The following is a 27323-nucleotide window of genomic DNA, read 5'->3' on the forward strand; positions in this document are numbered from 1 at the left end:
GGAGGCGGGGCCTGGAGGCTGGGAAGGCGCGCGGGGCTTGAAAATCGTCTTTACTGTTTCCCGCGCTGCGCAGCCGGCGCTCTTCTTGCTTAGTGGACGGAGCCGGTCCGGTCCGCCGTCGCTGTCAACGGGCGCTTCCTCCTCGGTGCTGAAGGTACCGGGGCCGGAATAGGTAGGAGCTTAGCGGCGGCCGCAGAGGGGGTCGGCTGTACGTTTCTGAACTCCCCACGAGGGTCGAGTGGGCGAGCCTAATTTGTACTGTTTTCAGAGGGATACCCTGCCAATGGGTCGTGGAGTGGGTGCGTTGGCGGAATCCAATATACTTTCCTTTTCTGAGAAAAGCACATGCACGATCTTGGCTCTCCCACTCCGCACACAAAGGGTAGTGTGTTTGTTGTTTGTTTTGTTTGTTTAGGCCCCGAACAAGGATGCACAGACTTCAAACTTGCCGAATCTACTTCGATTATTATTATTATTATTTTATTAGAACCCGGAGAGCTGCCAACCGAAGCCTAGTGCAAAACACAAAAACATATATACATGCTACTCTGAACCCAATGTTTTGTTTTGAGCACCGGAACTGAACGGAGCTCACAGTCCTTCAGTATAAAAATCCACTCCTGATTACCCCAAGCATTATTCATTTCAGCAGTATATTTTTGGGGCGATGTAATCACTTCGTGTCTGCGTGGGAAATCCTTGCTGCTCAGTTGCAAATCACACAAATCAGTCAATAGTTCCCACCAGCTCACTCCTGGATTACAATGTATAAATAAGATTATAATCTCCTCTGCCCTTGCAGCTAGAAGGGATTGCTGCCTGATTCAGCTTGTTTACTTGGAAGCAAGCCCCACTGAACTTAATAGTGTGATTTGGACTGTGGGGGGAAAATCCCACTATCCTGATCTGGTTAAATGGGTTTCTTTATATTCATTGATTTCAATTAGCACATGACTTGCAGTATTGTACTTAAAAGGTGCAATCTTTTATGTGAAATTACATGGGGGGGGAGGGGGGGAGTGGAAGAGCTCTGCCATCCAACCTTTATGTAAGTGCTTCCCGCCAAAACAATTGTGTTGTGAAAATGAACATGAGTTACTAGTCCTCTGCATTTTTGTGGATCAAGTTCGACATTGGATATTAACATCCTAGGATTTAGGGGCAAGGGGTTTGAACTGCCAGATTTTCAGTTACTAAGTCTTTGGTAAAAGGGGTTCTGGGTATGCCAACTCAGCAGCTACTAGAATCTCTTGATTTTTTCCCTGAGTTTGTTTTAATAAAAATTTCCCCATTCAGGTCAGATGGGATCTTACACATTGTGTAGAACAGGGAGAGATGGAAAGATGTGGATTGGTGAACGTCAGATTTTGTTTCACTTGTGGCTCATAACATTCATTCCGAAGACTGTTTCAAACATCACAAAATCATTAAATGAACAGCTGTTCTATACGGCACTGAGTATAGAAAATCACACTGTAGATAGCAGCTTCCAATGTGTGTTTATGTTGCTCATATATACACAATGGAGGGGGGAGCAGTCATCATAAGCTCAACCTAACCTCTCTGTATCAATGATGAAGCTTGCACACAAATTTATTTATGCAGGTATTTTGTATCATTTGAACTGTCCCTTGAATGAAAAACATAGGGTAACTATACAAAATTCCTGGCAGGTAACTGTAACTCTAGGATCTCTTACATTGGGGTCAGAATTGAGTATTTTAGCCATGCTCAACCATTTCATCTCTTGGTGGTTTCATGCTGATGTTTGGTTTAGTTGCAAAGTGTTGTTTTGCTTTTGTTTCTCAAGGATTGAGGTTGTATTGACTTTGTTTCCTTCCTAGTTTCCTAGATTTGACTTCAGAACAATGGGGATCCAAGGTTTGCTCCAATTTATCAAAGAGGCTGCCGAAGCTGCTCATGTAAAGAAGTACAAAGGACAAGTAGTTGCTGTGGATACTTACTGCTGGCTCCACAAAGGAGCCTATGCATGTGCTGAAAAGCTAGCCAAAGGAGAACCCACAGATCAGTAAGTTAAAAGCAATTTGACGGACAGAATGGGTGTTAATGGGTTGTTGTTGTTGTTATTGTTATTATATATACTATTGTGGCTTTTATGTTGATCTTTCCTGACACCTCCGGGTATAGGGCAGTATATACTGTATTGGCCTGAATATAAGCCTCACTTTCCCCCATATTCTGACTGAGAAAAGTGAACGTGTGGCTTAATTTCGCAACCTTACAAAAAATGGTTTTTTTATGATATCGCTGCTGAAACAGACATACGGTAAAATGGAACGGGTGTGAGTGCCTGCGGAATTTTAAGGGAGCGGCTTATATTCGGGCCAATGCGGTAATTCAATAAATAATAATAAATAATAAAATAGGGGAAGTATTTCCTGTAAAAGAGTGGTGCCAAACTTTTTTGGGGTTGAGAACTATATTCACCCTTGACCAATCCTTTCGTGGTTACATGTGGGTGAGGCCCCCATGCCCAGGAATGTATGGGACACATAGCACCCCACTCCAGCTGAAGCATGCAAATGTTGTTGCTCCTTCCCCTACTTGATATGATGAGATCACAATGACTTGTAGGGAGCAATTGCTACCCCCATTTGGGTTGCTGGGCTAGGCAGAGTGACTTGTTATTTATTTAAAGCAATTGTTATCCCACTGTTCAGCACAAAAAAGTCTCCCACAGTGCAGCTCATAAATGTCAGTGATAAGACCAATCTACAGGACACTACAGAAAAGGGAAAGGGAAGACTAGGGTTTTTTTGTGGTGAGCAGAAAAAATTGCATGGTGAACTGGATCAGGCCCCCAGGCCAGGGGCTAGCCCCCCTCCCTTTTTGCTGTAAGACATATTTAATTCACACGAGAGTTTAATTGGCTTTGTTTGTTTGTTTGTTTTAAAAAAATCTATTAACCACACTTTCGTATAAAATGGCACAAGGCGGTATAAAGCCTATAAACACAGTACTACAATAAAAACAACTTTAAATGTCAAACAGATCAGTTAAAGCTGTTTGGCAAAGAATCTCTAATTGGAGAGTTATGTCTTAATACAGCGGTACCTCAGGTTAAGAACTTAATTCATTCTGGAGGTCCGTTCTTAACCTGAAACTGTTCTTAACCTGAAGCACCACTTTAGCTAATGGGGCCTCCTGCTGCTGCCGCGCCACCGGAGCACGATTTCTGTTCTCAACCTGAAGCAAAGTTCTTAACCTGAAACACTTTTTCTGGGTTAGTGGAGTCTGTAACCGGGAGTGTCTGTAACCTGAAGTGTCTGTAACCTGAAGCGTCTGTAACCTGAGGTATAACTGTAGTACAGTTTTTAGAAGACAGTTTTGACTTGCAGTCTTTTATTTGATGTGTAATGCTCAGTGGAAAAATATATGTGGAAAATACTGCCACTAACAGATCTCGTAATCAATTAGCAACAGTCGACAAGAAAAATAGGAAAAGTACTTAATGTGCTATCCAATGCATAAATTAAATTAAAAGGAATAATACTAATTTGTGGTTGTGTTTTAAGTTGCTTATGACTGCTGCAGGCTACGTAAACCCCATTTAATCAATAGAATGTAAACAGCTGGCACTCAGGATTGCAGCTAAAATGAAAGCAGCCTGAAAAATGGAAATCTCTATGATCATCTTTGGCCACTGATACCCATAAGTTTATATGTAAGATGAAATGATGACTGTTCCTGTTCTATATATGTTTAATATAATTACCATTACTGTTTTTGCAACTAAGTTCACATCATTAATTTCTGTTGGCTAAGTACTGTATTAGGCATGGAATTGTTACCTTTTTATCCCAGCTTTCCTCTAAAGAGCTCAAGGCAGTGAACTTGGTTCTTCCTCACCGCATCGTATCCTCACAACAACACTGAAAGAGGCTCTGTGTCACTCAATGAGCTTCATGGCTGACTGGGGATTTGAATCTTTGTCTTGCAGTTCCTAGTCCACTGCTCTAGCCATTATGCCACGTTAACTCTCCTTGGATGCTGTGGTATCAAGGTATCTTAATCTTGTGGACATTTTGGTATTGCAAAGCTAAGTGTGCCTTGACTCTTTATAATTAAATTTCCCCTAGCAGTTTACATTTTAGGATTAAGGTGAACATTTCCTAACTGATATATGGCAACTGTGTTTGTTTCTACAGATATGTAGTTTATTGCATGAAGCTTGCTGATATGCTTCTGTCATTTGGGGTCAAACCCATTCTAGTATTTGATGGCTGTACCCTGCCTTCCAAAAAGCAAGTTGAAAAGTCACGACGAGAGTAAGTCTTATGCCTCCCCCCCCCCCCATTAGAAATTCAAACTGGTGATTTGCAGGATATGTGTGCTTTAAAGACAGTAGCTTCCTTATGAAAACAATTCAGATGTTATCGTAATGAGAGCAGAATTTATAAAGCAATGCAGTGCTGAAATCTAAGCAGACATCCGTAATGCTGCAGTGTGGCATATGATCCTGTCAACAATAACATTAGCTAAATTTGCAAAAACTCAGTGCTGAACACATCCTACAACCATCTCAATAGCGAACACATTCAGCTTTAACAAAAATCAACAAATAGAACTTCTACTCCTGTATCACAGACTTTCCTTCTCCCTGAAAAGCTGCTCCAGAAAGTTCCTGAACCTGCTGGAACAGGTAAATAGCATGAGGCACTGCTTTTGGAAGTGGAAATTGAACTTAACAAAGTACAGCCATACCTTGGTTTTCAAATTTAATCCATTCCGGGAGTCCGTTCGACTCCTGGAACAGTTCGAAAACCAAGGCGTGGATTCCAATTGGAAAATCATTTGAAAACCGGAACAATCACGTTTGGTTTTCAATTGTTTGGGAGCCAAAACGTTCGAGTTCAAAGGCTTCCGAGGTTCCACTGTACTTAGGCACAGTCATAGAAATCTTGCACCCTAGTTAAAACCATGGGATTGTATTCTAGTAACAGTTTCAGTGCAGTGAAATGCTTATGTTCCATTTCCTTCAATAGGGACTTCCTTCCTCAGGTTTACACAATATATTTTATATATTTATGCTTCTTTTTACATCTGGCTTTCAAGCTCTTACATAGTAGACTCAGACACCATAGTTCAGGCATTAACAACCCTGAGGGCATAAAGTGTAAAGGGAAATGCTCCCACGGTCCCCACTCAGTCCATCCTGACCATCCCATGCCTGGGGGGTGGGGGAGACTTCTAAGCAAGCCTTAGATCAGGAACCCTAAGAACACAGGTTTCCTGATCATATAACCGCTCAACATAGGAAGTTGAAACACACAGCGACATTGAGTGTCTAGGTTGTGTGTGTCTCCTCCAAGGCGCTGCCCGCATGCTTTCTTTGAAATGCTCAAATAGGGTTTATGCACATGTCTCCCATGTGTATTGCAATGCTGGTGCTGTCCACCTGTTCAGTTATGGTTGTGTGACACTGAGGCGACGGGTTTGTTTTTGTTATCTTGAAGAAAACGGCAAGCAAACCTCCTGAAAGGGAAACAGCTGCTTCGTGAAGGGAAATTATCAGAAGCCAGAGAATGTTTTGCACGTAGCATTAATGTTACGCATGCTATGGCCTGCGAAGTGATTAAAGTAAGTCGCCTTTTAGCTGGTAGGTTGTTGCTGCTTTCCCATTTTATATTTATTGGCAGAATAACTGCATTTCTTATAACCCTGATGTTTGCATAATACAGGCTTTGCAGAAGGGATAGTGACTCAAAGTTTGTAGTGTTTGTTTATTCAACCATTTGCTGTAGTTAGTATCTGAGTAATAGGAGATATGTAATTATATATTATATATATAAAATAGGAGAGAGAGATGTTTCTCCTATTTCTCATTGAAGGAGCAAACCAATGTCAGGCCTGCGCCATTTCAGACTGCAGATGAGGGCTCATAATAACTGCATTGTTCCCGGTACTCTTTCCCCACCAACACCACCCAAAAAATAAGTTGTATCAATTAAAGTAGCCTGGAGTCCTTCACTGTAATGCATCTCTTTTTCTTTGGGAGCAGGAATTATATTTGCATTGAGAAGCATTCATATTATAAAACCCCACAGCTGCAATCTAAAGTGTTACTGTCTGGAAACTGTTTACCAACTCAGCGATCAATGAGCCTAAATGCAGTTCTTTGTATGGAAACTTATTCCATGCAAAAATCCTAAATTCTGCACCTAGGAGAACTTCAGGTGGTCAGGAGAGGCAACTAGGACCATGCAGGGAAGAACTAGGGACTAGACCAATTGGGGAGGGAGTGTCACTTGTAAAGCACTATAATGGGGGCTTTAATTGTTTTTTGTTGTTTTTTTTTTTGCTCTTGCAGGCTGCCCGAGCCCGGGGAATAGATTGCATTGTTGCTCCATATGAAGCGGATGCACAGCTCGCCTATCTTAACAAGACTGGCTTAGTTGAAGCTATAATTACAGAGGATTCTGATCTTCTTGCTTTTGGATGTAAAAAGGTAGGAAAGATCTAGTAATTCGTTTCTCAAAAGGACAGCACTAGGGCTCAGCTATACATGGAAACCCAGCCCTCTAATCGTATTTTTGATTTATTTATTTTTTCTTATTATAAAGTCTTTTATTGCAGCCCTTGAGAAACGGGGGCCAGACTCTGGTGCTTAAGCCCTCCCCATTAAAGGCGGCAAAAGGGGGGCTTATCAGAGAGGTTTCATTTGATGAGGTCCTTCATGTACTTCCATCCATTCTGGGTATATTCACAGGCCCTGGTGGGGGTTACGGAGAGAGCGCCAATTGTCCTCTGAACCTCTGAGTTCCAGTAGCTGCAGAGAGAGAATTCTGTCTTTGGGGCAGCCAGAAGCTTCCAGCCAAAATATTTTGCCTGTTCTTCCACAGCTGGGGGGGAGCACTTCTTGGGCTTTTCAGAGGGCTCGGGCCCCCTCGTCGCCCCACTCAGCAAACCTTGGCTGTAAACCACGTAGATGGCTCCCCGTCAGGCCGCCTTTGACCAGGAATTTGACAATGGGGAAGATGCGGGGAGCCATGGCTGAGCGACGTCTCCGCGCGCGGCGCAAGGGCCCCCCCCTAATCCTATATGACCCCAGGCAGCTATTATTCTGTAAGTGTGCAGTGAGGCATGAAGCTCCTGCTTCAAAACCCTCCCCAGCCATGAATTTGCATGGGGACCTTAGGTCAGCATCTCTCAGTGTTGGCCTCTCCTTCCTCCGTCTGGAATATATTGAGAATAATATTGGTCTCCTGAGAGGCCCTGATTGCTGAGAATAACGTAAGTGAAGGTACATTGAAAAAAATGCCATATAAATGCTAAGTATTACTGACATTAGGCAGGCTGTGACCGCTGGACAGAATTTGACAATGTCTGTATGGGGGAACGGGATTGCTGGGTTTGCAAATGTCACAGAGATGCAACAGGTATGTAATAGAAAATGCAAAGTTGCATTGCTTATTGATGAAAAATTGTAGTGTAAAATATACAAGACGTTTATATGCTGATGACTGGGAAAGAATTCTTTGTTTGGCCACCATTTGTAGAAATAGTACAATAATACAAGGACTTGTCCGTTATTTTGTTTTAAGGTATTTCTGAAAATTGACAAGTGTGGAAACGGCTTAGAAATTGACCAGAGTCGGCTTGGAATGTGTAAACAACTTGGTGATGTGTTTACAGAAGAGAAATTCCGTTACATGTGTATTCTGTCTGGTTGTGACTACCTTCCGTCTCTTCACGGTATTGGATTAGGCAAGGCTTGCAGGCTGATAAAAATAGCCAATAACCCTAATATTATAAAGGTAAATTTTATTGGCTCTTGAGTTAACTTTATGTTTTCCAAAAGCTCCACAGATAGTGAGGCCAACTCTGGAGAGGTGGAATTCTGGGGAAAGTACTCTATTGAGTTATTATGTAGATATCTGTCAAAAGAAATTTGTTCTGCTGTTCACGTAAATTGGAGAAAACAGTTAAGCAATAATATGTTTTGTGGACTCTTGTATGTTGCGTGTTGACTAAAGCTTAACTCTTCCTTGTTACATTTACATATAGGATCTTTCCAAATGAGTCCATTTGGCAGAGATACAAATACATTTTTTGGTTTTAATAATTGTAAATGAGCCAAGATTCGAAGCAGCCCTAGACTTTAACTATATACAAGCTTTATCATTATTAAATGATTTATCATTATTTTCATACTGGCAAATATAAAGGGCCACAGTCCAAACTCTTGTTTCAGAAATCATGCCTACTCCTCAGCTTTCCAGGATGATTTTTTTTTGTTTTGTTTTGTTTGCGGTACTATTTGAAGAGAGGGAGAATAAAGGCAGAAAATAACATTTGGTCCAAATTTTCAGTGTACGTCACTCACTCTGAAAAGATACTTGGGACTTTGGGGAAATATCAGATCTGGGGGTTGTTTTTTTTAAAGGAAGTTTGTCAAAGGTCTTAAAACATTACTCGTCTGCCCCATGCCTCTTTTCAAGAACCATTTCAGCTTTGGAGTACATACTAGACAATGCTTTTAGAGTGACAAAACAATGAGCATAGATCCTAATTCCGTGAATGGAACAGGGTTTTTGATCCTTCCTTTTCCTGGTGCAACCGCTGAAAATCTGCTCTCGGAGTTTGAGGGAACCTTGGGAAGGGTGTGAGGGTTGGCATAGGGAAGGAAGTGTTGGCGGACATTGTCCTCTCTGTTACATGAATGGGTCCAAGCAATAAATGGTCCAAGCCGTTGTGCCTGCTGTCTCGCAAGTATGCTGTGCATTGCATAACATGCCCTTTTCTCTTCCAGGTCATTCGGAAAATGGGGCAGTATTTGAAGATGAATATTTTGGTACCAGAAGAATACATACAAGGATTTACTCGTGCTAATAATACTTTCCTCTATCAGTTGGTTTTTGACCCAGTCAGGAGACAGCTTGTTCCTTTGAATGCTTACGAAGATGGTGTTGATCCAGAAACACTGCTTTATGCAGGAAAGTATCCTTTATCAAATAAAAATAATAATGTCTTTATAGTCTCTTCCTTTTCATGGGGTCTCTGGGGTGCCAGGCAAAGTTAAGCACTTCTGAGGCTGTGGTCCTGTGCATACTTACTTGGAAGTAAGCCCTGCAACGCTTGAGACCTTTCGCTGCAGGGTTAAACATGCCTAGGATATGGGTATAAGTACCAACAATATCAGAGTTGAAGATCATGCGTAGAAATCTGTGGAACTTATAAACTCCTTAAATTTGACTTACTGGTGCTAGTTGTTGCTCCATTTGAAAAAAATGGGTGCCTTTAAGTATGTTTAAAATATTCAGGGATGTAATGTAGACCTTCCTTTGCATTGTTCAAGTCAATTTTGCAAGGAAAACTAGCTGTTTAATGGCTTTCTAACATTGAATAAAGTTTGATAAAAGTGAACTATCGAGTGGGCCATCTGATCTCTTTCTTAAATGTAGAAATTCTTACTAGTGGTTTTTCATTCATCCAGTATTTCTTAAAATCTCAGTTAAAAGGTCCTAAAGTACCATATTTTTAAGAAGGCTTTCTAAGCTGTTTAGCGCCTCCACCATCCATTATATAAATGGTGGCTATCTTGAAATCTTCAATTATCATGGACTCTTTTACTATAAAACAGAACATAACTGTTGTTTCTAAACCAGTTCATTTCACAGATTCCGTTTAGCACCTCTTCTTTCCTTTGAGAGAATGCTAAACTTGTATAAACAGTAATGCTGCTTCAAATACCTCAGGCAACTACAAAACTATTGCCTACTAGAATGACGGCTTCTACTCTTAGCACAGAGTCTTCCAGGGATAAAGTTAAGAAGGGCTAATTCTGATGTAAAGCTTTAATATCTTGGCTAAGCTGTGCAAAGTGGTTAGGAGGCATTCATCCATTCAAAGAAGAAGATGTAGAATTTAGTTTTGATTATATAGAGGCTAAATCTCTTTATAAAACTCTGCTTTCAAGAAAAAAAGCAGTGAGCCAGTGTGGTGTAGTGGTTAAGAGTGGTAGTCTCGTAATCTGGGGAACCAGGGTCGCGTCTCCGCTCCTCCACATGCAGCTGCTGGGTGACCTTGGGCCAGTCACACTTCTTTGAAGTCTCTCAGCCCCACTCACCTCACAGAGTGTTTGTTGTGGGGGAGGAAGGGAAAGGAGAATGTTAGCCGCTTTGAGACTCCTTAAAGGGAGTGAAAGGCAGGATATCAAATCCAAACTCTTCTTCTTCAATAGAAGAACTGCATTTCCCCCTTAATTTGATTAACTTAGGCACATCGGTGATAGCGCTGCTTTTCAAATAGCACTTGGGAATAAAGACATCAATACCATGGAGCAAATTGATGACTACGACCCTGATGCTCAACAGGTAGTGTTTTACTTCTAAATGCCACATCACCTTTAGAGACTTTGTGAGGAATGTGAAGTTGCATGTTGGCCTGTGGTTGCACGCTCAAAGGCAGGCATCCCCAAACTCGGCCCTCCAGCTGTTTTGGGACTACAATTCCCATCATCCCTGACCACTGGTCCTGTTAGCTAGGGATGATAGGAGCTGCAGTCCCCAAAACAGCTGGAGGGCCGATTTGGGGGGTCCCTGCTCAAAGGACTGCTGCCTGGATGACCCAAAGCAGACCTAATACATCAACACTTCCTCCTCTTCCCATGGGGATAAGAGGTGTATGAGGTAACAGGAAGAGCAGTGTTGCTTTCTAACCAATTGTTGGCTTGATTATGTCCTTGGATTGTTCCTCCCACACTGGCCAATGGCCAGCAGTAGATCGATGGAACAGAATTGAAGAACGATCAAATTATTTGCATCGTTTTTTACAGTCTCAAGAGAAACAGGCTCCAGTCATTCTTTTCTCTATTATACATCTTCTTGTTTCCTTTTCCTATAGTCTGTACAGCCCAGAAGTCGTGGCTGGGACGACAAATATGCCAAAGAGCAGCCACCCAATTTAAAGAGCATTTGGAGCAGAGACTACAAACCTGGTTCCACTGCCAAGATTACAACAAATTCAGCCTCAGCGTTGGAGAAACCCACAACCAGAGGCCTGGAGCGACTAGTTAACATTAAAGGGCTGAAGCTTCCCAGCAAAGCGCCATTGGCAAAAAGACCAAGGCATGGTATGATAGCTAAATCTCTAAAGAGATTGTATGTGAAAAAGAAAACCTTCCTCTTACTCTAAAATGTTCTCGAAGGCTTAAGACTTGAAAGCTTTCCCCTCATAACATATTTATTTTGTTTATCCCTTTCTATAAACACTTTGAAGGAATAGGATTCTTTAGCATAGAGAATCCAATCAGTTTAACAATAGTTGGTATATATTTATAATATCCCATTTTTGCATAGCAATCCAATTTTCTGCTGCTGCAAACTAATGTATTAATGTAATATCTGGTGACTTAGCGTTTGTTTCTTCTACACTGAAAGGGAATCAAATTAAGATCAATATATCTACATTTCTTAATGGTTTTCTTTAGTTTTTTAAAAAAATATATAAAAAAAATATTCCTTACAGTCTTTTTCTGTTGTGAACCAATTACAATGTGTATTTTTCATATATATATTTAGAAGAGCTGTCAGAAGGTGACCTGCTAAGCCAGTATTTTTCAAACACCAAAAAACCTAAGATGGAAAGCAATGAAGATGGTGAGCATCCTGCGTTCGTTGGTGCAGTGTCTGCGATTGCTGCTTCAGAGGACTCTTGCAGAGACAAAGAAAGTTCAAGCTCCCATCCTAGGCTTAGAAATAAATTTGCCTTCATCTTGCGGAAGAAGAATGAAGAGAGTGATGCAGTTGTTGTTGTTCCGGGGACTAGAAGCAGGTATGCTTTCTTCAAGTTCAGTATGTAAAAAGTTACATTCTTGGGGAATTTGACTCTGCAGTTTCCCTTCATTACAAAAAGTAGAAGTGGCATACTCAAAAGCAAAATATAATATAAAAATATATAATATATTCAGCACACTAGGCTACCTTCTAAAAGACCCTAGGGGACACGTCAGAGAAAGTGACACAATAAATCTAGTTGGCAAAGTCTTTGGTTCCTTTGAAAAACTATTCACATGTAAATAAGCAGTTACCTTTACATGCTCATAAACTATGTACATGTACAGTACTATAATTTGGATTGATTTGCTTCTTCATATATCCCCCCCCCCCGAAGGAAAGCTGAACAAGGGCAGGATGAATCATAATCTGGTCAGAGCAGCCTCCAGACCAGCTTTACATATAAAATCCTCTTTTTAAAAATTGACTTAGGAGTTAACAACACAAAACAAATGTGACGTAAATTGCCCGAGGAGCAATATTAAACTGGCATCTGAAAGTAAAAGTCAAAATTAACAGTGTGCAGAAGCTTTCATCTGATGGCCTCTTGAGACCGTTCCCAACTCAAATTAGTCAAAACGCACTGTAATATCAACTGGGGAGGAGGGTGTGTCAGTAAGAGGTTGGCAGGTCAGGTGAAGGGTGGATTTCTACATCTTTGCATCACCAAAGTCCCCAGTGATTTTATATTCTCGTTCTGCATGTCGCACTCCTCCCATACAAAGCAAAACTGAATATGAAAGTTTGCTCTTGGGAAGTACAGTACATGGAAAATGATTCCTTGGTATGTATGCCTACATACAAAAAAAAAAAAAAAGATTTCAGCACATTCTAGATAAGTGCAAATCATCTGGAGAAGGCATGGGAATCTCCTGGTGTTTTCAGCAAAAAAAACCTTTTCTTTAAGGTTGAGAGAGTGATTGGGGATTATTCAGCTTGCCTTTTCCCACAGCAGAGTGTTACTGCTCTCCTCAAATAGCTCTCCATATTTTATCCTCTCCTAACATTTCAAGAACTAGAGTACAGTTCTGGAAGCCTATGAAGATTTCACATAACCCAGAAACAACAAACATGCCCCAAAGTCTGCCACTTGATTATGAAAATGTGTTTTTCTCTTCCAACAATGCCAGCAGCGACAACAAAATTACCCAGGGCTTCCGTAGTGCAAGTTGTGTGCATCAGGTTCTTGGTTTGGTTAGTCATTAAAATATTTGTATGCCACTATATATATTACATTCCATCATTATTGTGATTTACAGCAATAAAACCTTAAAAACAAGCTTCCCATTTGCATTTCCTCCTTTTGCACTCCTTTTGCACTGTCCATTGGTTACACGTAGAATAGTGTATCCTTAGCACATAGTCTGATAGTTGTGTATTTAATTATATGAATGAAAAGTAAGAACAACAAGAGGAAATGAACCTGGCATCACAAAATACCGGCTTGTTTTCAAGTTGCTACTGAATGGATGATGAGCCTTCTAGCACACTCCTCTGCAGGAAAAATGTCACGCCAGTGCTTTGTGGTATATAAAATACTGCCATGTTCAGTTTCTGAAGCAGGGTATTAGTCACTGCTGTAGGATTATGCTGGTGGACTGTGCAATGAGGCTAGAAAGCAATCTCTGGCTTTCTGACTACGACATCTGTGATCTCCTATACTGTGTTCAGTGATGCCTCTAATACCTCCACTAAAAGCCCATTCTCTTATTGTGCTCGTACAAAGGAGGTTTAGTTATGCTGGCATTATTAGGTGGAGAGTCTTATTGGTCCATCAGTGTTGGTCTTCTGCCAGCTCCTGAAGAAACACCTGTTTAGGCAAGCATTCCCCACCCCCCAACCGAACATGTGATTTTACCGTTTTCACTGTTTTAATTATATTTTTAATTAAGGATGCTTTAATGTTTTGTGTACTTGAATTATGTGTTGACTTTATAGCTGTAAACTGCTTAGAAGCCATTTTGGCATTTGAGTGGTATATAAATTAGTAAATAATAATTACTGCTGCTACATTTTGCAACACAATCAGTTGAGTACCTATCCTCTTAAGAGCTGTGAGAAGCGTAGGCCTATCTGTTTGGTATAATTTATTAATATCCACATTCTTCCTTGTTTTACTTAGCAAGTGTCCATAATAACAAACGAATAGTATCCGTGACACCTTAACAAATATTCCTAGTTGCTTCCTTTTGGTGAATTTGTGCTGTTTTAAATTGCAAAGAGTCCTTCATGCTTGCAGCCATTTCGCTTTATCCCTCCTTCCCATTTATTACCTCTGTTCTTCCAATGTATGTTAGGTTCTTCTGCAAAGTGATGGATCAGCCTGACAATACATCAAAGGGTGAGATCCATGAATCACCGCAGGGCAGTGAAGTGGATTCTCAGATTGTGGAAGCAGGAAATACAGTAACAGAGGATCTTGGTCCTTCCTCTTCAGAGAGTGGAAAAACTAGAACTGCCTTGCTGTCACCCAGGACAACACAGACAAGCTGTTTCAACTGGACTCGAAGCTTGGCAGATAGGCCTGAGACACCCAGTCCATTGCAAAGTATAGCATTGCTACAGCAGTTTCGCCGACGCACACCCAGCAAAGTCACCCCCCAGAGTTGTGAGGTGTCAGGATCACAAACGCTAAACACCACGGCAAGTAAAGAGTCGGATGAAGAGTCTTCCCCTTTAAAAGAACTGCAGCGCTCATCAGAACAGGAGCTTGACAGAGTGTCGCAAAATAGCCTGGGCACTTCGGAATATTCACGGATGACCAAGAAAAAGGCTCCTTCTGGCAGAGTAAGATCACCACCCTGTGCTTCAGTTAAGCAGTTAATTAAATTGCCACTTCCATCTCAAGGGAATAGTCTACAGCTCTTATTTATTCCAATACATCTGGATCTCCACTGTAAAATGAGTTCTGACGAAACTCTTGGTCCCCCCGCCAGTCCGTCTGGCTGTTGTTATTGTGAGGGTTTGATTAGCTGCTTGTGCGTGAAAACGTGCTCCCTCAGAGTTTGTGTGCCCCCACAAACCTCCGTGTGTGACGGAGCTCCTCAGACATGTCTGCTCTAGTCACTAGTAGAGTCCGACAGTGGCTGCCTGCGGAAGCGTTTCCAGCAAAGAAGTTCCTTAACGGAAACGCGTCTCCTGGACTCACGGCGTGACAGTTTCCTGCGAGGTATGGGTCTCCCTATGTGAGACTCAGATACCTCCCCACTATTTTCGCTGGAAGCATCCCTGAGCCCTCCCTCCTGCTCACATTCCCTCAGAGAATCACTCCTCCCCCTGCTGGTCCCTGCTTCAGCAGTTGAGTCTCTTTCATCCTGCCTGAGTCCCTCCACCACCTGATGCTCTGATGGCAGTTCCCTGACATCCACTTCCCCTCCAGGGCCCCCCTCACCCCCTCCCAATTCCTCCCCCCTGGGAGGTGAAGGGCTAAAACCCCGAAACGAATCTTCCTCATCTTCTGACGTCTCGAACAATTCTCTCCATCGATCGTCGTCCTGGCCAGCTGAATCCTCCTCCTCTTCAGAATCTGGGAACCCCTCCAACTCCTCTTCCTCGTCGGTGGTGGCAAAGTATTCCCTTCGGAACCTCGCTACAGGCTGAGGTTTACGTGGGAACCTCTGATGAAAAGTCTCTATTAAAACCTCGTCATTGACATCCTCTGCCCTAACCCAGGTGTTTTCCGACTCCGGTTCCCCTTCCCACATTACCAAATACTCTACTTGATCTCCCTTCCACCTGGAATCGAGGATCTCCGCTACATGGTAGCTGTGTTCCTTCTCCTCCATTGCTGGTCCCCTAGTGACCCTCCCCTCACTGTCTCCTCTATACGGTGACAGCAACGACCTGTGAAAAACTGGGTGCAGCTTCATGTGGTTCGGTAACCGGAGCCTGAAAGCCACTGGATTGACCTGCTGTATGACTTCAAACGGACCCAGCCTTTTGGGTCTTAATTTCTTACAACCTCCTTTGAATGGCAACCCTTGGGTAGACAGCCACACCTGGTCCCCCACCCTGATGCTTTCACCTTCCCTTCTGTTTTTGTCTGCTTGCCTCTTATATTCCTCCTTAGCCCTGTTTAAGTTGAGTTGGAGCTGGCGATGGATCGCTTCCATTTCTTCCACGAACTGTTCTGCAGCTGGAACGCTCCAGTTCTCCCCCTCCCCCCCTGGGAAGGCTCTGGGATGGCACCCGTGATTGGCCAAAAAGGGGCTCATCCCCGTGGACACGTTCTCTGCATTGTTGTAGGCAAATTCTGCCAACGCCAGCTTCTCCACCCAATCATTCTCCCTGTCATTAACATAACACCTCAAATATTGTTGGAGAACCCCATTTGCTCTTTCCGCCTGCCCGTTGGTTTCAGGATGACGGGCCGTCGAGAAATTAACCTCTACATGCAGTAAGCTCATGAGCTTCCTCCAGAACCTGGAAGTAAATTGTTTCCCTCGGTCTGAAACCACCCTCAAGGGGGCGCCATGCAACCTAAACACATTCTCTACAAACAATTTGGCGGTTTCTTCTGCTGTAACTGCATGTGAGCAGGCTATGAAGTGGGCCATTTTAGTTAACAGGTCTACTACAACCATGATGGCTGTTTTCCCTCTAGACCTTGGCAGATCAGTCATGAAATCTATTGCCACTGCTTCCCACGGTCTCTCAGGTGTGGGCAGTGGTTCTAATAAACCAGCCGGCGCCTGCCTCTCCCCCTTGGCTCTTTGGCATTGTTCACACCCTCTCACATACTCCCGCACATCTTCCCTGACCTTGGGCCACCAAAATTCCCTGGTAACCAGCCACATGGTTTTGTGTTGCCCAAAGTGCCCTGCTGTGGGGCTATCGTGCAGCTGCTTGAGTACTTTCTCCCTCAATTCCCCTTCAGGTATATATAACGCTCCCTTATAATACAATGCCCCATTTCTCTCCTCAAAACCACCGGGTTTGTCTTCCTCCCCTCTGAGATCCCTGAGTTTCCCCTGGGCGTATGCATCCTGCACCGTACCCTCTACCAATTCCCTTTGCCCCACCAAAGTCGCCCCACACACCCAGCGGTCCTCTGGAATGATATGGGTTTCTTCGGGTGCTCCCTCCCCCTCCAAATATTCAGGTTTGCGTGAGAGAGCGTCCGCCCTAACATTCTCTGGGCCTGGCACATAACAAATCTCAAAGTTAAATTTGGAGAACTCTTGGGCCCATCTCAACTGCCTTTGGTTGAGCACTCGCGCCGTTCTCCAGTACTCTAGATTTTTATGGTCCGTGCACACTTGCACTTTATGTTGTGCACCAACTAGCAGATGCCTCCATCTCCGGAACGCCTCATGAATAGCAAGCAGTTCTCGGTCGTACACCGTGTAGTTCCTCTCGGATTTGTTCAGCTTCCGCGAGAAGAAGGCACACGGACGCCACTCCGACTCCTCCTTCCCCGGCTGCAGAAGAAGCACCGCCCCTATGGCTCTGTCAGATGCGTCTGTTTCCACCCTTAGCTTCTTTCGTAAATCCACATGCAGAAGTTGTTCTTCAGAGGCGAAGGCCCTTTTCAGTTCCTCAAACGCTCGCTCCGCCTCCGCCGTCCATACAAACTTCTTCTTACTGCTGAGACAGTCAGTGATGGGCGCCGTCAGATGGGCGAAGTTGCGGATGAACTTACGATAAAAGTTTCCAAACCCTAGGAACCTCTGCACATCCTTCTTGGTTTTGGGTGTTTTCCATTCCAGCACTGCCTGTACCTTGCCGGGATCCATGGCCAATCCCTTGTCTGACAGGCGGTACCCCAGGAATTCCACCTCCTTGGTATGGAACCGACACTTCTCCAGTTTGACCCACAGCCTGTTGGCTTGCAGTCTGCTCAACACTTCTCTGACGTCTCTCACATGTTGCTCCTCATTCTCAGAATACACCAACACATCATCTAGAAAGGCAACGCAATTCTTGTAGAGCAAAGGGCCCAGCACGTGGTTCATAAAAGATTGAAAACACGCGGAGCCTGCTTGTAATCCAAATGGCATAACGAGGTATTCAAACGCCCCCAAAGGGGTAAACATGGTGGTTTTCCATTCATCCCCTTTCCTTATGCGTATCAGGTTGTACGCCCCCCTTAGATCCAGCTTTGTGAAAATCTTTCCCTTCCTCACCATGTTCAAAATATCATCAATTCTGGGCATAGGGAACGCCACCGGTTCAGTCACTGCATTCAGCCGCCTAAAATCACATACAAGTCTCGGCTTGTCCGCATTTTTTTTGTCCACAAAGAACACTGGGCTCCCCCCTGCTGCTTTGGACTCTCTGATGAAGCCTCTCTTCAGGTTCTTGTCAATGAACCCTCGCAACTCCTGCATTTCCCTGTCTGACATGGCATACACCTTGCCCACGGGAAGCTGTGCTCCAGGGAGTAAATTGATCTGACAATCAAAGGGTCTATGAGGTGGTAGTTGGTCAGCTTCCTTCTCACTGAACACGTCGCTGAGATCTGCATACTGTGGTGGTACCTTCACCTTCCCCATTACTTCAGTCCCTGCTAGGGTGGCTTGGGCCCCTACTGAACCCTTCTCCCCTTTGCAGTGTTCTAGGCAATGTGCTGAACCAAAGGACACCACTCTTTGATGCCAGCCAACCAGCGGATCATGTAGAGCTAGCCAGCTCATTCCCAAAATAATGGGAGCGCCTCCCAGGGTGGCCACATTAAACGCTATCAGTTCTGTGTGCCTTGCCACCCTCATTATCATTGGGACAGTCTGCAAGCGGACTCCTCCTCCCAACAACTCCCTGCCATCAATCGTGGTCACCTGCAGGGGGTTGCTTAAAGGGATGGTCTGTATCTGGTGTTCAGCAGCAAACTCCTTGCTCATAAAATTGCAGGAGCTGCCTGAGTCCAATAGCGCCTTTATTTTTAGGGGGTGCCCATTCTGCAGCTCTAGCGACACTTCAATCACTAGAGCAGGTCGAGGAGCTTCTGGCACGGGCACTTTCACTGCTCTTTGGCCTGGCTGCAGTGCCCCAATTGTGGCAACCAGGCGTTGGCTTTTACCTGCTCCTCTCCCCCTTCTTCTCCCCCCTCAACAGCTCCCACCATCCCTTGCCATTCCTTCCTCTGGGGGCAGACTCTGGCAAAGTGGCCTGGCTGTTGGCAGAGATAGCATTTCCGGGGGCCCTTTCCCTCCTTCTTAGCTCCCTCGCTGGTTTTTGAAAATGCGCGCGCGCGCGCTGTTCCGATTTCCATCGGCTCTGCCGGCGGGAAAGCTGGCTCAGGAATGTCTGGAATGCGGAACTCCTTCCAACGTTCCCCTCTCCCTTCCCGCCTCTCCAAGGCTCTTGCCTCCTGCCGCGCTCCTATGGTCAGCGCAGATTTGGTCAGCTGATCCATAGACTCCGCCCTGGGGCTCCGTGCCAGCTCGTCTTTCACCCCCGAAGAAAGACCTTCTTCAAATAGCATTTGAACGGGTGCCGCCGATAAATCCCAACTCAGTCTGTGAATCAGCATGGTAAACTCAGTCCAATATTCACGGACAGATCGACTCCCCTGCTTACAAGCCATTAGCTGTCTGCGCACCACCCCTTCCTCAATATCGCTGGAAAACATGATATCCATTGCACGAAAGAACTTCATTGTGTCCTTTAGTATGTCATTGTGCGTTGCCATTAGGGGTCGAACCCAGTCTCTAGCCCCTTTCTCAAGATGCCCAATTACAAAAGCAACTCGCGATTCCTCATCAGGGAACTCATCGAACTGCACATTAAGGGCATATTGCATCTCTGTCCTAAAAGCATGGTAGTCCTTGGGGTCCCCCCCAAATTTCTGCACCAATCCTGGTACCTTTCTGGGGAATTGAGTGGCTCTCCCCTTCTTGTCTGCATCCTGAGCCCTTCTCTCCTCCAGCCTCGCCGTCTGCAGGGCCAGTTGAACCTCCAACGCTCGGTATCTATCTTCCAAGCTTGGACCAGCTCCAGCCCCTGCTCCTCCGGTTCCGGTTGGTTCGCTCATGATGCCTTCTCTTGCACAGGCAGCGTACAAAGACTGTCGGACTGCTGTGAGGGTTTGATTAGCTGCTTGTGCGTGAAAACGTGCTCCCTCAGAGTTTGTGTGCCCCCACAAACCTCCGTGTGTGACGGAGCTCCTCAGACATGTCTGCTCTAGTCACTAGTAGAGTCCGACAGTGGCTGCCTGCGGAAGCGTTTCCAGCAAAGAAGTTCCTTAACGGAAACGCGTCTCCTGGACTCACGGCGTGACAGTTTCCTGCGAGGTATGGGTCTCCCTATGTGAGACTCAGATACCTCCCCACTATTTTCGCTGGAAGCATCCCTGAGCCCTCCCTCCTGCTCACATTCCCTCAGAGAATCACTCCTCCCCCTGCTGGTCCCTGCTTCAGCAGTTGAGTCTCTTTCATCCTGCCTGAGTCCCTCCACCACCTGATGCTCTGATGGCAGTTCCCTGACAGTTATCAACCAGTGTGTCTAGCCCTATGTACCCCACCCCCCATATGGTTGGATTTCTACTTTCATTAACCTCAGCCAACAGGGCCACTAATAAGGATAATGGGAGTTGTAGCCCAGCTCTACTGTAAACCAAAATACTGATTTTACTTTACTAAGAAAGACAAGAGCAACTTACATTTATTATTTTATCTTTGCCATTGGGACATATCTTCATTCACTTAACTTTTAAAAACAAGCATGAAATTCTCTGTTTAGATTATGATATACTAGCCACCGTTAAATTATATATAAAATAACACTTGCCTTTTTCGCTTTTTTTGTACCATAGGAACCTGACTGCAGTCCGGAATCAAAATGTAATTTGAATTCCCAAATCTTTCAGTTCTGTGACTCATTGTGTACTGAAAATAAGGATATGGAGTTCAATAGCAAGGTATGCCTTTTTTTTCCTCTTTAGTTTTTTATGTTCAATTTTTCTGTTCTTTTCTTTTTTGGTATGTAAATACATACCTATGCATTGAAATGCAGCGGGAGCACAGCGGAAGAGATGAAACATCACCCCCTGCCCCCCCATCTCTGTTGGCTCCTTAAAGAATAGCACATGTTGGAGATCATCACATCCAAGCTCTAAAAAATCTGATTGTCATATCTGTTGCTTGGCACTTTTGAGGAACTGTCTGCTGGCTATATTATTTATTAATGCCTTGGAAAGTTTTATCCTATCTGACTCTGGTTTATATATTTCAAAATAAACAGTATCAATTTGTAGGTGTGTAAATTATTGCTGTTGCCTATTTTCATAATACATTTTTAATTGTTAGATTTTATTATACTAATTGTTTGGATTCCAGGTTATGTCTTGAAATGAATATTTATTAGGCTATTTGTTGTAAAGATGCAATGGTATATATTTTGCTGTTGTGTTGTGAACCACTTTGGGCATATTTTTTGTGGAAAAGTGGCATTCAAATAGAAATACAGTGGTACCTTGGGTTACATACGCTTCAGGTTACAGACTCCGCTAACCCAGAAATAGTACCTCGGGTTAAGAACTTTGCTTCAGGATGAGAACAGAAATTGTGCAGCAGCAGCACAGCAGCAGCAGGAGGCCCCATTAGCTAAAGTGGTGCTTCAGGTTAAGAACAGTTTCAGGTTAAGAACAGACCTCCAGAACGAATTAAGTTCTTAACCCGAGGTACCACTGTAATGAGTCTTACGGGTAAGACTTGGATTGTAAATTTTTAGAACTAGGGACCTCGTCTGACATTTATTTTATTTGCACATATTTCCTATTGTGACTGTTACAGATCAGAGACTATCCCTGATCTTATTTATTTTCACACCCTGTGATGTAAATCAGGCTAAGAGTTTACTCAAGGATGCTGTTTGGATTGTCAGATTATACCTTGAAACGAATAGTTATTAGACTATTCGTTGTAATGATGCATTGATGTATATTTTTGCCCACACGTTCGAATAAGCCAGCCACACATAATGTATAAAATTGTGGAACTGTGGTTTGCTCTAACCAAAATTAAGATGAGCGAGAATGAACCTGTGGTTTTCAGATCCTTGGTTATTCACTAACCTGAGAGTTGCTGCAGTGTAGTAGCTAAGAGACTGAGCTGGGAATCGGGAAGTCCCTGATTCAAATCTAGCCTCTGTCATGATTTCACTGGGGTGGGGACATTAGACAAGCCACTCTCTCTCAGCCTTGTAAGGTAAGTCGCTGACATCGTCCCTCCCCACTGACAAATCTGCAATATTGCGGGGGGTGGGGGATAATAATATCAACTTACCTTACAAGGTTGTTGTAAGGATTGCAACTAAATAATGCATGTGAAGTCATTTGAACACTTAATATATTAATTAAAATTATTCTCTTGTGCATGAAGGAGGAAGGGATGGGGAATACAGTGGTACCTCAGGTTACAGACGCTTCAGGTTACAGCCTCCGCTAACCCATAAATAGTACCTTGGGTTAAGAACTTTGCTTCAGGGTGAGAACAGAAATCTTGCGGGAGCGGCAGCAGGAGGCCCCATTAGCTAAAGAGGTACCTCAGGTAAAGAACAGTTTCAGGTTAAGAATGGAGCTCCAGAACGAGTTAAGTTCTTAACCCGAGGTACCACTGTACTAGCCTGAGCGGCTGCAGCTCATTTCCAGTAATCTAAACCCTGGCTGAGTTGTTGGATTCTCCAGTTTTTCTAGTATGTCTCCCTCATTGCATCAGTCATCTTTCCCTTTCTTTTGGGAAGACAATATAGGCTGTGGATTCCTTGGTTAATGATAGGCTTGAGCTGAGAACAAATTCTACGGTTGTTCTTTGTGGTGCAGATGGAATTTCATCACTGGCAATGATGCCAAAAAGCTCTGAGAAACACCCTTCATAATAAAGAAGGCATGGGAAAGATTGTGCTGGTTGATGTAAACATCTCTGGATTTTTTTGTGTAATTGATTGCTTAAAGGAGAAGCTTCTGTACAGGTCTAATGAGCATCCTCATGACTAGTGTTTACTAGCAGGTTTTTTATATACATAAAAAGAACTTCTTTATAAAACATGTTACTAAGACTCTAAATAGCATTCTGTATTCTTCAGAATTATAGTGACCTCTTGTGGTTAGTGACTTCACTGTGTGGGGACAGATTCCTTTTCCTAATAGTGTGTGTACAGACATGCTTGCACAAAATGCTTTTTAGAATCGTGGGATACTGTCTCTTTTAATTAGTTTTTTTAACGTTGCTTAGCACTGCTTGTAAGCAGCCCTGATACCCTGAGACTTTAGTACAAATACTGCTCTAGCAGATTAGAAATAGTAGAAGCTTTAAGGGACAACTGTGTTTGCAGTCTATAGATTTCCTAAGCCTGTTTACCTGAGTATCTTCCTCCAGGATGAACCGACTCTTGCCCAGGCCTTAAGATCAATGCCACAAGCCGTGTTCTCTGTTCCCTTGTTCTGGGAGATGTGGTACAGGAAGCTAAACCTTTTGATGGGGGTACCAAAATTAGAATGTCTTCCCTGTGGCAATCCACCAGGTCCCCTCTCTTCTTTGTGTCCAGACAAATCTGCTGCTTAGCAAACTTTATGACAGTTGTTTTGCCATTTCAAAAGTCATTTACAGGTTCTGTGTGATTCCCGCATGCAGATTCGCATGTCAGTCGGACATGTGTAAATTTATATACGCATAAATATAGATACATATATATAGATGCACACAGAGCTATTTAGAAATGGACAAGTTTTTGTTGGTAAAGAGATCATTTGGGAGGGAGGGATCAGAATATAATGACGCTCTACATTGAGTTTTTGAACAAATTGCACTTGTTGGTGATGCAATGTGATCATTTTACTGACAAATCATAAGGACTTTAATGGAACAGCAGCTGATATTTCTCTCCATCTCCAGGTTCCTGGATTACTTCAAGGCAATTCTGCGAAATCCCACGCTGTGACAGAACACAAGAGATTGCTGCCTGCCAAAGTTAGTGGTCTGAGCAAGAAAACAGCCAGTGCAAAGAAGAAAAAACATCATAATTCTGAAAATAAGGCAGGGTTGCAGGTGACAATTAATGAACTTTGGAGGACCTTCCAGTTTAAAAGGTGAATGTTTTTCCTATACAGTCATACCTCGGGATGAATACGCTTCAGGTTAAGCGTTTTCGGGTTGTGCTCCGCGGCGACCCGGAAGTAATGGAACACGTTACTTCTGGGTTTCGCTGCATGCGCAGACGCTCAAAATGACGTAATGCGTGGAAGTGGCAAAACGCAACCTGCACACGCACAGACGTGCAGTCGCGTATTATGTTCGCTTCAGGATGTGAACGGGGTTCCGGAACGGATCCCGTTCGCATCCAGAAGTACCACTGTATCTCAATACGACAGTTTCCTTCTACTAGATCTTCATCAACTTTATTTAAATATTGCATACTGATGAAGATGATATATGACCGCTAAGCACTTTGTTAGCCTTTGTAAACTGCTTTGTAATAGGATCTCAATCAAGTGTTTATTAAAGTTGTGAAATAAATAATTTAAAAGTGTCTTTCTGGCAAAATATTAGCTGTTGCAGCTCTTGAAGTAGGCATGTTGGCATCATCAGACTGCTGAGATTCATAAAGGCTACCTAGGCTAGTTCAGACTGCCCAGAGTGGCTGGGTGGTATATAAATAATAAAATTAGTGTTAGTATTAGCTGAAGGAGGAAGATTGAACAAGAATGTTATCAAATAGGCCTCATTCTCATTCCTCTTTGCCTAATTCAAGGAGTAAGTCTTTGGGATTTTCCTCCTACTTGGCATATTATTCTAGTTGGGTAGAAATGAACATTTCCTAGGAAGCAGACTTTGATCTTCTCTGGTTGTAGAATATGTCTCATAAATAATTTTTAAACCAAGGATAAAAAAAATTAATGGACATTTGGCAGATTTTAAATCACTTGCAGCTCCTCTCAGAATGTCCTATCAGGGGCTCACAATGCTATAAATACACTTTGAACTAGATAAATAGGTACTGTCTGTAAGCACTGTTAGTTAGTACTTCTGGGCACTAACAGTTTGCTTTCATTTTGCAGGGATTCTGAAAGGCTACCGTCCTGTAGAAAACCAGAGCCACTGTCTCCAATCAAAGATAACCAAGATAACATCCAGCTCACTCCAGAGACAGACGATGACACTTTAAATAAACTTGAATTCAGTCATGTACAGCGGAAAATCTTTAAATGAACTGATCTTGCAGATATGACCAGAACTATAGCCATTGACCAACGTAATGTCCAGGCAAATTTGCTTCTGGACACACAAATCAAAATGAACATTTGGATGTGAGCTGTATATTTTAGTCTTATCAGAGATCTTGTCCGCTTCTGTTTTGAAAGAAGTAAAATGAACTACAGTGTTTATATTTGCTTTAATAAAATAAATTTGGCTACAAATCTATTGCTGGACAAGATTTATCTATCCAGTATAAATATAAAAGCAAAATGCTATTAGAGAACAAGCTCAAAAAGAAAGTGAGCTTGGGGGGGGGGGCGGTTTAAAAGGTTGTGGCTTTTGGTTCTTTGGTAAATATACCACTTCGAGATGGCCCAGGAACAGGGGGGGAAGCTTAAGGAAAAGTAAGTGTAAAAGATTTGTTGTGTCCTAAGGTTAACAAAAATTGTAGATCACAGTAATATATCTGAAAGCCCATTTTGATCCAAAGGGCCACATACAGCAGTAGGGCTTTTGAACGTCGACCCCCTGTCATTTTTGTTCAGAAGCACACCCCCAGGTTGCAGAAGAAGCCGCTGCTATAAAACATGCTTGCTTGCAGAAGCAGCAGCTTGAGCCATATGGAGAGAAGCAGCTCATGGTGGAGGCTGGTCCATCAACCTCAGCCTTCTGCCCTTAACTGGTTCCTTCACCCGCCTGCTAGGGGGGTGGCATTGCCTGTCTGCTGCCTCCTCAGTCTCCTTTTGTACCCAGGGGTATGCTTCAGTACAACTAATGTTGGAAACACTTGTTTTTTATAATATACTGTATTTTATTAATGGGGGGTCCTCTAGCTTGTGGGCCAAAAACAGCCCTCCAGGCCTTTCTTTTTGGTGCTCAGGACCCTCCCCAGGCAAAGCAACTCACCAGCCATGCCCCACACCCTTCTCAAGTGCCTGCTTAGGCTATTTCCTTGAACCTTGATTATACTTCTTGCTTAACTTGTTTAGGGAAGTTTTTAATATTTAATGCTGTATTGTTTTTAACACTTGATTGGGAGCCGCCCAGAGTGGCTGGGGAAACTCAGCCAGATGGGCGAGGTATAAATAATAAATTATTATTATTATTATTAACTGGGTGGAAAGAAGGCTGGATGAGAGTCAACATTTGTCGCTCCACTACCTTTTTGCCTCTTGCCTCCCCTCTACCCTCGGAGATCTTGGGGTGAAGGGTGGTATACAAGTTTAATAAATAATAATGTAGTCCCTGGGATGCTGGACACAATATCTGAATTGGCATCTTAAGAACAACTTGCAGAATCCATGAATAGGCCATATTAGAGCTGGTACACTTGTTATCGTTTTTTAATGAGAGAATGCATGGACTAAAACTCACTGCTGCTTTTGGCTTCTGGAGATTGGAGAAGGTTCTCTTCCTCCAGAATAAAAAAGAGCAGGCAGGGAAGTTCACTCCAGGTTTATCCATGTGAGTAAGAACAGTCTTGGACGATCCCTGGCTGTTGGTGCAAAGGAGTCGCTGCCTTTTCACCCTGGCCAGTTCCCCCCTTTAAGGCTCTTCTTAATACCACAAGTCGGACCTACACTGCATGCCACATTTTGATGTATCGCCACTTCCTAAAAGGGGTGCTCTTGTTCATGGAGCCAGCCAGTCATGCCTGCCTCCAGGACACTCCATTCCATCTCCCTTTCCTTTTCTGTTTTTATTTGCTAACTAACCCGCAACATTCTGTAGCTTCAGAGTACAGTGGTACCTCGGGTTAAGTACTTAATTCATTCCGGAGGTCCGTTCTTAACCTGAAACTGTTCTTAACCTGAAGCACCACTTTAGCTAATGGGGCCTCCTGCTGCTGCCGCCGGAGCACGATTTCTGTTCTCATCCTGAAGCAAAGTTCTTAACCCAAGGTAATATATCTGGGTTAGCGGAGTCTGTAACCTGAAGCGTATGTAACCTGAGGTACCACTGTACTCATTCTAGCTTGGGGTTGGGTTGCAGCCTGACCTGGTATGTTTTAAAAGCTTTTTGTACTTCTGCTTCTATGTTTTGCATAGAAATAATTTTGTTTAAATTTTGTTTCCTGTTTTTCATTTGTGAGAGTTTCTGCTTCTGTTCAGAAGAGCTTGGTGGTTCTGTTCTGGCTGCACACAAAAGTTGTCAGAAATCCTGTAATGGTTAACCATTTGGACTGAAGCCCAGACTGCTTTGGTCCAAACCACTCAGGCGCCAAAAGCCTATTCTCATCCTCCCTGTCTTGGACCAAAGCATGATGGCAGATGCAAATGGTGGAACTACAGTTTCCTGCTTTTTGTGTGTAACATGTACATTTCCCATATTTACAGAGCTGGAGACAGTAAATCCTATGCAAGTCTCTCTCTCGCTCTCTTTTACCAACTAC

The 27323-nt window shown here is 43.4% G+C and overlaps 1 protein-coding gene across 3 annotated transcripts; it reads left to right on the forward strand.

Moving 5' to 3' along the window:
- EXO1 (exonuclease 1) lies at positions 1-25152 on the forward strand. 3 transcript variants are annotated; one of them, XM_081188078.1, is made up of 14 exons: positions 1-208; positions 1845-2029; positions 4170-4289; positions 5478-5601; positions 6332-6469; positions 7566-7778; positions 8774-8961; positions 10241-10337; positions 10867-11095; positions 11544-11796; positions 14096-14585; positions 20551-20655; positions 23630-23823; positions 24793-25152. In XM_081188078.1, the coding sequence occupies exons 2-14, from the start codon at positions 1869-1871 to the stop codon at positions 24941-24943; spliced, it is 2463 nt and encodes an 820-aa protein (XP_081044204.1). In that variant the 5' UTR covers positions 1-208; positions 1845-1868; the 3' UTR covers positions 24944-25152. The 3 variants fall into 3 exon arrangements, with proteins under 3 accessions (XP_081044204.1, XP_081044203.1, XP_081044205.1); XM_081188077.1 differs by having other exon boundaries at positions 1-172; XM_081188079.1 differs by having other exon boundaries at positions 1-154.
- The last annotated feature ends 2171 nt before the right edge of the window (positions 25153-27323 follow it).

The sequence above is a fragment of the Podarcis bocagei genome (assembly GCF_964188305.1).
Source record: "Podarcis bocagei genome assembly, chromosome: 3".
In the NCBI taxonomy this organism is placed as follows: domain Eukaryota; kingdom Metazoa; phylum Chordata; class Lepidosauria; order Squamata; family Lacertidae; genus Podarcis; species Podarcis bocagei.